This window comes from Sinocyclocheilus rhinocerous, unplaced genomic scaffold (genome assembly GCF_001515625.1).
Source record: "Sinocyclocheilus rhinocerous isolate Xijiao unplaced genomic scaffold, SAMN03320098_v1.1 scaffold2386, whole genome shotgun sequence".
NCBI classification, from domain to species: domain Eukaryota; kingdom Metazoa; phylum Chordata; class Actinopteri; order Cypriniformes; family Cyprinidae; genus Sinocyclocheilus; species Sinocyclocheilus rhinocerous.
Window position 1 is genome coordinate 254772 of NW_015623807.1, and position 11314 is coordinate 266085.

General features: G+C 38.6%; 1 protein-coding gene across 1 annotated transcript in view; it reads left to right on the forward strand.

Moving 5' to 3' along the window:
- Positions 1 to 11314, forward strand: part of LOC107737160 (mitogen-activated protein kinase kinase kinase 1-like) — a 62337-nt gene that overhangs the window by 26450 nt on the left and 24573 nt on the right. The window contains exons 2-4 of the mRNA XM_016548603.1: positions 8684 to 8834; positions 9405 to 9593; positions 9855 to 10049. Of these exons, the coding sequence (XP_016404089.1) occupies positions 8684 to 8834; positions 9405 to 9593; positions 9855 to 10049 (535 nt within the window). The remainder of the gene's footprint in view (positions 1 to 8683; positions 8835 to 9404; positions 9594 to 9854; positions 10050 to 11314) is intronic.

Here is an 11314-nt window from a genome sequence, read left to right on the forward strand (position 1 = left end):
TTTGGTTTCGAATCACGGTACGTTTGCTGTATCTATTTGTCACGACTGTAATGCGAAGGTTCAAAAGAACGCGGGAGTCACTTTCTGTGAGCGGGAATGAGATATACATTCTCTCTGCTGCAGCGTGTCAGTCACGCTTTTCAGTAAAGTGAGTGAGTAAACGCATAAATACACAGTTTGACCAATTCATACGTCATTAATAGCAGTTCACTTCTGTAATTTTGTACAGTTACGTTTACATCGGAAGTGAACCGTACCAGAGTTTGCAGGAACCGTACCCCATATCACCCTTTTTTAGGCGGCCTCGAGTGCGGTTCGCGGATGCGCACCTGAGTTCAGAAAACAGAGTTCACATTTTTCAAACAAACCGAACTCTGACGTCAAACGAACCCGGGTGTGCACCAAAAGTGCTAGTGTGAAAGAACCCTTATTTTGAGATCATTGGGCAGAATGAATGTTTGTGTAGGCCTAAATTGTGTTCATATTTTCAAAATGTTTGTTGATTTTGTGTTCTTTTTGGCTAATTGATGAAACTGCATTATAATACCACTGTTTTATGGAAGGCTGTTAACGCCACTGAATACAAAATAAATCAAGGTAATATTTTTTTCCCAGAATTGTGTGATATAAACTCACAGTTGCGAGTTTAGTCCAATTCAGAGGGGAAAAAAACACTATTTTCTTACATTTGTGAGATTGATTAATTTTGACTTTCTTAGAATTATGAGTTTACATCAGGCAATTCTGACTTTATTTCTCGCAATTGCGAGTTTACATAATGCAACTCTGAGAAAAAAATGTCAGTATTGTGCGATTAAAAAGTCGCAATTACCTTGTTTTATTTTTTTATTCAGTGGCAGAAATGGGCTTCCATACTATTTAACATAATATATATTATGTAGTTATCTAGTAAAAAATTATGTAGTTTAAGTTAGTTAAGTTATAGATAACTATTATTCTGAGCACCAGTAGTATTTGTCTGTTAGTGAAACACTTTACATAATTTCTGGCATAAGACAAATTATTGCCAAACCTGAGAATGGACTCCAGAAGATCCTACAGCATTTCTGTACACGTAATTCACATTAAGGTATAATTCATTAGTGTGCATTATGTGTGTGAATGAGTGAACCCATGTGGCATGTTTGTGAATGATTGGAAACCATTAACATACGTTTATCTATCAAATCTGCAGTTTAAGATGCATTCATGAATCTGGAGGAGTGCTTCCAAGAAAGTTCATTTTATTTTGTGCTCGTATTTACAGGAATTTTATGAATGAGACTCATTGTTGGTATTTTTTTTAAGCACGTTGCATAAAAGCAGCATCAGCTGTTTGAAGTAGAGTTCATTTACAGTCAGTACCACATGCATATTTGCGCTGTTTATACATCTTTGTAGTTATACAATATTTTAAAAATATTATAAATTATTTCCAGTTGTTGTAGCTGAGATGTTATTGAAATAAGGCCAGCAGAAGATTCACTGTAAGCACTTACTCCAAACAAAAAGCGTGTCCAGGATTTTTAGGTTTTGTTTTTAGCCAAGAATTTTCATTTTGGTGCAAAATGACCAAATCAGACACTTTGATGCGTTTCCTAGATGGCATGTGTGTTAGGGGTGTAATGGTACACAGAAGTCATGGTTCGGTACGTATCTTGGTTTTGGGGTCACGGTACAAGAAGAAATGTATTTTTTCATTTATTTTGATCAGACAGTAATGCTACATGTAGCATGAGCAGTTGTTTTTGATTTGAATTAGATTTGACTTCATAAAAATTCCACACAAATTACATTTTGGGAAATGATTGCAATGCAGCATCTCTAGAACCCGAAACTTTCCCACTACTGCTGATGTAAAACAAGCAGGCGGTTCTTCGAGCCCTTGTGTGCGATCTGAACTTGCCGTTCTTGTTTTGGGTTGGTGCGTAGATCGTCTCTTCTTCTGCTCTTTCCTGTCGTTGCTGTTAGCGTTGCATTACCACGCGCGCCCCCTTCTGGATTGATCGCCTCTGACTGACTGTATTCGTCATCTGACTGCAGTGAACCGAACCGTGACATCCGTACCGTGATAGTTCAGGACAAATGCATGTACCGTTACACCCCTAATGTGTGTGAAAAAAAACAACATTTTCTCTCCTGAGTGGCTCTCAGGTGTACAGTAAACCCGTGATTGAAAGCGCTCCTAGTTTTACAGGGTGACCTAGTTCAACTGTAACTGAGTGTGGTGATTGTAACAAACGTTTGTAGGTCGGGAAGAAGGAGGCGGGATAGCAGCTTGTTTCATGTGCTAGTTCACATTACAGCCGGAACCTGGTGGACGAGCGTGACAAAGTTTGCTCTCTCTAACGCCCCCGTTATGCTTAAAAGCAAGGAAACCTGATTAACTTCACTAAAGCAGTAGACACTAATACTTCATGCCTGTCCTAGTTCTTTAAACATGGTTCTTGTAGCCTTTGGCAGGACATTGGTGTGTGGTTTCAGAAATGCCCAACGAACAAACATGTATTTTGCAAGGTTTCCTGCAGTCGTCCCAGTGTGTGACGCCAGCAAACAATAGCAGAACATACGACCAAAAAAATGCCGTTTGTGTTCCCTCTCGCTGCCTGGCTATGTTTGGAATGATACGATCATGTGATTTAGAGGACATTTGATGATAATGTAGCAATTTTAATTAGTTTGAGCGATTCATTTTTTATTTAACAACTTTTTTAAAAGTAGTAGTATTCGGGAAGTAGAACAAGTAAGCAAAACCTACAAGTAGGGCTGTCACGATATTAGATTTTTCACACCATGGTTATTGTGTCCAAAAGAATTTACGATATCGATATCTATAGAAACCTTAGGGAATCAGCCAAATTAATTTTTTACATTGTTTATTTAGTTTTTCTTTTTACCCAATGAACATAAGGATACTGATAAACACAGGGCACATGCATTTTCACTTCTTCTTCTCTGGCTTTTTGTGTCTTATTTGAAGCCCCTATGAAATAACAAGAGAGAAAATACTGTCAAGTTCAACATTATAATAAATAAATATTAACATCAAAACTGATACTTTAACCTGTTAACTTGCGTACCCATATTTTAATTCTTTAACGATATATCGCGACACCCCTACCTACAAGTGTTGGGGCTGGGACAATAAATCGATGCATCGGAAATCGAGAAATGATTCTGCGATTTGTTTGTTTGTTTGTTTTTTCGAATGCATCGCGATTCTCTCTGGAATCGATTCCGAGCTTAGTTTGTAACAGCAGATGGCACTGCATGCTTTAGAAACAGCCGTACTCTTCTTGCTTTCAATTCCTTACATCACTTGAACCTAAAATAATTATTCATAAAGTTCTAAAAGGTTGAAGCGAATTACAAGGGTGTTCACAGTGGGCTGTGTTACATTAATCTCACGTCATAAAAGCCGAGGTGTGAGTACATTTAACCACTTACGTTACTCAGCTGAACGCACAAGCGCTCTTCTTCATGAGCATTTAAGTGTGAGGTTAAAAACTAGCCTAGAGCGCCATCTGCTGTTAAAAACTGAGCTCAGAATCGATCCACGAATCGCGATGCATCGATATATTGTCCCAGCCCTAACAAGTGTCTGTCATGTGAACTCATTGGCTGTTTCTCAGTCCCAATAATGCAAAGAATGGATTGTGTTCTTGTGAAGGTGGTTTTGCCAGGCTACCTTGAAAGAACGAATTTGGAAGGATGCAGAATGCATCTTTGTGACAATTGAGATGCTTTGTGATCTTGTTGATCAACTGTCCGTCCCGTCCAAGAACATTATAAGTAGATTCGTTTTTAATCTGCCAATAAAAATACTGCGCGTTTAACACTGTATTAAAATTATGCAATACTATCACAAGCAGTCAGTTACTTGCAAGCTTGCAGTGGGAATCTCGTAGTGTAGCCATAATTGGCTCACTTAGGTGTGGGCGAAAATTATATTTATCTCAATATAAGTATTTTTATGTTATTTTTTTGTTATTAAAATACAATTACAAACACAATAGAACAAAAATACAAATTAAAGTGCCCCATTATGCCATTTTTAAGTTTCCTAATGTTGTTTTGGAGTCTTCTACAATAGGTTTACATGCATGCAAGGTAAAAAAAAAAATGTTTTTGTTTTCTCAAAATATGCATTTAATATCACCTCATTTTCCAATGATTCTCAAACGATTCGTTCGAAGCAGTTCTAAGATTCAGAGAACTGAATTCACGATCGCATGCTGTCTGAGAGAGACTCTTTCTGCGCGCTTCAGGTGTGTGTCGGTCCACGCATTGAGTTCTTCACTGCATGTTGCACTTCACTCAATATTTAATAACTTAATATTTAACACCTAGCACGTTCCACTCTTTATTTCCTCATTCGTGCATGTTTCTTTATCACTCTTAGGTCAGGTGTTTATAACTTTTAAGTAGTACTGTGCTACGCGGATGTATTTGCACATCGTGAAATAAACAGTATAGCTAAGTCCTCTGTACTTGCGTTCTTGAGTATTGGATTTGAACTTCGACAGTTGGTGATGACGAGGTACAAGAACCCATGGACACAAGATCACTTAAGAACGCATACTGAGAAATGACCATTGAATGCTGTTCAAAGAAAGCAGCCCAAGATACACCTCATAATGTTGAAAGTGTGAAAATCTGTGCAGAGCTGGAATCTGAATGAAGGGTTTGCTTTATGTTGATGGGCAAAGTTCTCAGCGCTTCACAACACTCCTGCTCTCTTTGTTTATCAGTTATTTTTGCTTTGTCTGTTTGGTGGAAAGGTTAGTTTGTGGCTGGTTACCTGTGCCCGTGCGCTGGTTAGTTCAGTGCTTGTTTGGGGTCTTTCTGTAGCGTCTGAGTGTTTGGCCCCTCCAGCAGAGATGTGCTCATTGTGTTCAGAGTAACCCGAGCGCTGAGAGCGCGACGGCCCGTGAGAAAGGGTGTGCACAGCTACAGGCCCCCAGTCTAGGCTTACGTGCAGGGTTCCCAGCCGCTGGCTCTTCCACATCCCACCTGCGTGGCCCACAATGCCTCTTTGTTCCTGCCCCATGGCACTGTGGGATAGCTGTTATCTGAGAGGCAGGGGTTGGCCACCACCGACTTTCTCATTCAAAGTAAAGATGGTGAATTCCTGCTCTCCGGTTTCATCGTGGCTGGCTTAGGCTCGTGAGAGCTGGTTTCTCTTAGTGTGGGAGTGAGCTGTTCTGTTGTTTACTTGCATGCTTACAGTGTTGCCACTTGATTCACGTTAAAACCGTGCTGTTCTCGTCCAGAGCACTGAGTGTGAGAGTGAGAGTATTTGTCAGTGCAAACAATTCGTCTACACCAGAAAACTTGACACCGTCTGTGGATTGATAATGAAACATTTATCAATGTTCTTGCACAATAAGACCAGTTCCTATTGAAAATACCAGTGCTGTTACCACCTGCTAATGAACACACGTCCTTATGTTAAACGTTCATGTAAATATTAACAAATGGAATTACAAAAATGGCATGTAACCAAATATTTAACAATTATGTGAAGATTTTTATCCAAGCAACTGTTCAAGTTAAAAGTAAATTAGTATTAACAAAGAAATGCATTGCAAAGAATAGTACAAATAAACCCATCAGAACAAGGAGACAAATGTTTTTCAGGTATTTAAGAGCGGCATCAAATATTCAAATAAACATTTGCGAATTGGGGAGAAAAAGCTTAAAGTAATCGTAAAAAATTATAATGTTATTATAAAAAGAACAAAAACGGCAATCAAGGGATGTCTATTTTCAGGCTTTTTTAATTTTATTATTAATCTATTGTATTATAATGTTTTATTTTACCTGTAATTTTTAGGGATGGGAAAAATAAGGTGTTAATTTCTGTGATGTTAAGATGTGATAACAATATGTGCTAAGTAAAGACAAAACGAAATGTGATATCATATGTTTGCAGGTATTTATTGTTATTATTATTATGTGCTTATGACATTTATTTAAATGAAAAGTTACAGCTCATCATGTCCTGTAATTGTTGTTAATAAATGACAGTCTGGTAATTTGCAGTTAGGCTTGTTAATGATGGCTTTCAGTTCTAATTTTTAATGGATAGAATTGCTAATTTTTTGCTTAGAAAAAATCTATTTAATAAAGGTATAAGTATTGGTGATACTGGCCTTGGTTATTTTAAATATACTTGGTTAATTTTACATTAATTTGGCTATTTAATGTCTATATTTAAGACAAAATTTCAATAAGTGTGGCTTAATCACAGAATCCTGTGCGATTAGCTGAACTGAATCAATTCAGAGTCTTGGTTAATTTGTTAAATACATATATGGATGCATTGCTTGATGTGACAGACACGCAAGCTTACAATCCCACAGCAAAGGTTTCCTGAAAATACCGCTGTGATCAGTGAATCAAACTAGTACTGGAGTGTGGGGTGGTTGTCTTCAGGCATGTAGTTGCTTGACCTTCTGTTTTGAAACCACGGCTGGCTGTATTTTTAATACGGCACGTCAAGTTAAACCTCCCAGTCCAGTGAAAACACAAGCAGGTGGTGCCATCGCTCTTCTTTTCCTGGAGCTTGCTGTGATTTTCATTATTGACGCAAACCATAGCCAATTTTTTATCACGGCTAGCCTCACTGTCAATATTGAAACTGTAGCAAAACTGGTCATGTTATTCATGTATATATATATAGTTTTAGAATCACTGGATTAGTAATTGGATTAGCAGCACTAGTTTTTGGTGAACTATTAACAGGCGGTTGGTCAGCAGATAACGGTTCTGTAAAATAGTAGCTGTTTTTGCAGTTGCTGAGACGTCACTGCACTTCCTCATTTGGTTTGAATGGGGGAGCACAGGAAGTCTGGCTTTCCTGTCCTAGGACTGTTATTGTTACGCAGCGCTCACTGCTGCTCATTGAGGAAGCCGAAAGAGCCGATGGGACACCAGTGATCCTGCTGCTGGGTAAAGATGGAGATGCTGCACCGCTGCCTATCTCTCGCTCCTCATCCTGCTGCCACATCCTGCTCTCTTTCTCAGCCCTGTTTCTGTTTCTGTTCTGTCTCTCTCTATCTCTCGGTCTCTGCTGGGTGGTTTAGGGGCTTTTCCACCATTCACTTTAATGATGATTAATGAGACCCTCAGTTGTGATTTTGATCTTGTGTGAATTGGTACATGACGCAGTTCTTCCTCCATTCACTACATGCTACAAAAAGGCTTTTTTGTGACATGAAATCTTTTGTTGTAGAACCATTACAACTCTTTTCCTCACGTTTCACAACTCCTTGTCAAACAAACGTGCATGCAGTTAATAGGGGTGTAACGAAACATCCATGTGGAACGATGCATCAGTCTAATGACTAACAATATGATGTATCGATACAACACGTAAAAACTCGAGATATAGATGTTAGCCACATCTGCACATAATGTCTGTCGACCATATTGCACATTTCTGTCAAAGTGTGCATTCTCTTTTAAACCGTGCAAGCACCAGACAAATGCGATTAGCAGTACTGTCAGTCAGATTAATTCAGTCTCCCAAGAGTCATTTATTCATGGATAAGACTGCTTTGCATTTATCGCTGCATATTGTGTTGTTCCTCATTTGTAGATCACTTTGGATACAAGTGTCTGCTAAATGAATACATTCACTGAAGGCAGCCAGTGAAGCCAGTGTGTTGTTGGATTAATGTCTTTTAGTTTTTGTTGTAGCCAGCTTTTTGTCTCATCACATTCAATTTTGACTGCAAACAAACACTTTTGTGTGTGAATATTTATTTTGTTGTGTGACTGTAGAAATGCATAGTCGTAACAAAGCTTACACAGAATCTGCACAATGTGTAATGACTGATGTAATAGTTTGCTGTCTTTGTTTAACAGTTATGTCTAATAAAATATAAATGGTAAGTCCATTATATCATTAGCCTTTCTATTATTAGTAAATATGATTCCCAGTGCAATACAGGCTTACCAGATTCATGAGAGTTAATTCATGTTTAGTCATACTATAAGGGTTCTTTCACACTAGCACTTTTGGTGCCCACCCCGGTTCTTTAGACGTCAGAGTTTGATTTATTTGGATTATGTGAACGCCGTTAAGATGCAAGTGCCCTTATATTGTTGCGTCCATTGACGCTTTGGAAACAAAACCAAAGGTTCATAAACCAATGAATTAAAGTGAGGCGAGCATTGCTTTGCATTCTGTTTTCTCCTCCTCATTTGCAAATGGTTTTAATTTAGTAAATATATGCACAATAAATATTTATTTCATTGCCGTGTTATTTACTATATGTGACCCTGGACCACAAAACCAGTCATAAGAGTCATTTTTCGAAATTGAGATTTATACGTTTACAGTAGGAAACTTACAAAATATCTTCATGGAACATGATCTTTACTTAATATCCTAATGATTTTTGGCATAAAAGAAAAATCAATAATTTTGGCCCATACAATGTATTTTTGGCTATTGCTACAAATATATCACATATTTAAATTAAATAGATTGATATCACATTTTTAGGCTTTATATTGGCCACTGGTCACCCTTCTTGGTCATAAAAATATCCATATCGTTCAACCACTAGTACACATCTGTGCTGATTGCAGGAAAATATCTGTGGAATTCTGTATGAATATGGTAAGATATTAGTTCACACACACATGCTTATTAGTCTTCTGCTCTTTGCAGTCGGGACATGGAGAGCAAGGAGACTCTGCGCGGGCTGCAGAAGATAGAGGACCGGCCAGAAGAGCGCTTGATCCGAGAGAAGCTCAAGGCCACCTGTATGCCCACCTGGAAGAGCGAGTGGCTGGAGAGGCGCAGCCGGAGAGGCCCGATGGTACGGGACAGTTAAACATCTTCTTTTTTTATTTTTTTGTTTATCTAATCAGATCACATTGTCACCAAACAGCATTACTGGTTTTCTGCGATACTGTTAACAATTAAATCACTGGATTAATTAACTAGTTAAATATTGTTAACTACTGTTAATGGTTAAATCATTAGATCACATGCCCTGTTACCAAAAATAGTTGAAAAATGTTTGGACGAAGAAACAGGAAGTGAGAAGTTCTGAAGTGGAACGGCTCTTCCTGAGTTCAGCGTGCCTTCCTTACATAACCATCAGAACAATCAACCCTGTTGACGGACTTTCTCTCTGTCTGCCTTAACGCTACTGACACTAGGCTGTAATGTTTTCTCACCGGAAATAATAATTTACAGTACTACAAAACATTAACAAGAAGGTGACAGTGATTGATCAGTGTCAGATATGTCAGTGTCCAAATATTGGCAGATATGACTCTACAAGACAAAATAAAAAGGCAAATGAAGGCACAAGAAACAGGATGGAAATGGCTTTTGTTTTTATGTGATTTTATCAGTGTTTTCTTGCGTCATCTAATCTCAGGTAGTGAAGCCCATTCCTCTGAGAGCAGACGGCACTGAGGCGGGAAGCGACAGTCACAGCTCATCTTCCTCTCAAAGCAGAGGTCATCGCAGCCCTTCGCCTGGACCTTCCTCTTCCTCATCCTCCACTAAGACCACTGGGAAGCCTGATTCTCCTGGTCTGCGCAGACGGAGAGGATCCCCAGTGCCTGTGAGTTTGTCACATTTGTTGTCATCTGTTATTCAGATCAAGTCAGTTTAGATTCAAGTCTGATTCAGTTTAATTCAATAACAGTGTTGATATTGCAAAATGCATCAATAATTAAATGAATTCAGTTCAGCTATGACGCATCTCTATGGAAGACAATTGAATCCTCCAAATCGATTAAGTTTTTTTTAAGTTAGCATCTTAAAGAGGTCTCAATATGTTTTGCTATGAAGCCAACGTGTTTGTTTGAACGTGTTGCTACAGAGCGGGAGGGTGACGCCCCCTCGGAGAGCTCCCTCCCCTGATGGCTTTTCCCCATATAGTCCAGAGGAGACCAACCGCAGGGTCAACAAGGTCATGAGAGCCCGCCTCTACCTGCTGCAGCAGATAGGACCTAACTCGTTCTTGATTGGCGGAGACAGTCCTGACAACAAATTCCGGGTGTTCATTGGTCCACAGGTAAGCTAATACAGGCCTCTGACATGTCATTTGGCAAATAAATATGATGTTGATAAGCTGAAATGACTTTATTATGAGAGAAGACACTCATATAGAACTAGGCATGGAACTAAAACAGCTAGTTGGAGATCAGTTGCCTGGGACAGCGGCCAATTCTCTACAGCAGGGATGGGCAGCTTCGGTCCTGAAGCTCAAACACACCTGAGCAAGCTAATCAGTGTTTTCAGAGTAATGTGAAAGCTACAGACATGTGAGTTTTCATCAGGCTTGGATCTAAACTCTGCAGGACAGTGGCCTTCCAGGACCGAAGCTGCCCATCAGTAGCTGCGTTTCCATTACCCTTCAGATTGCGCTAATTAAAATTGCGAATTGAAAATACACCTGATGGAAATGCGTCAATTTCGCAAAAACTCCCATATATCGCAAAAAAGTTTTTACGCTCGCATGAGGTGGTTTTTCAGGCAATTCGAAAAAGGAATATTTCGCAAAACTGCAATGGAAACGGTTTTTAATAATAAATATAGCCAAAATCCGTTGCCATGGCTTATCGCGAGAAGGTTACGTTTTAGTCGCATAACGTTGGTTAATGGAAACGGCGTCATTACGCAATACTTTTTTATCGACATTTATAAAATGTCGCCAAAGTTTTACACAAATGTGTAATGGAAACGCGCCTACTGATCTACAGGGTTTCTGCAGGTCTTAAAAAGGTCTAGATTCACCCTTTCACAAATTAAGGCCTAAAAAGTTCTGAAATCAGAGCAGAAATTCTTAAATTCATGAATATGATTATCTTCCTTAGTATTTTTTCCCCTAATTTTTAAATAGCAAAATATTAAATACCTGAACAATAAACATTAAATCAAGATAAACATACTTGAGAAGCAAAATGAAGTCTTGTGTTCTTAGAAACAAAAAAAAAAAAAGTGCCACATGCTTAAATTTCTCAGAAAACAAGATTTCTTGCGTCATTTTGCTTCTCGAGTGAATGTGTCTTGATTTAAGAATAGACATTTGCACCGGAAAACAAGTCTTTATTTATTTAATTTATTTTTTAAATTAATTAAAAAGTAAAGGAGATCTATTGGAAGTTGTTTTTTCAAACTTTGAAGCGTTACTTATACACGGGGTTGCAAAGGGGTGGAAAATTTCCAAAAATCCCTGGAATATTCCCCAAAATCCTGGAAAGTTTCCAAAATTTCTGGAACATTTCCGAAATTTACTGGGCATTTTCCACCTTATTGCAGCCGTACTTATACAACACT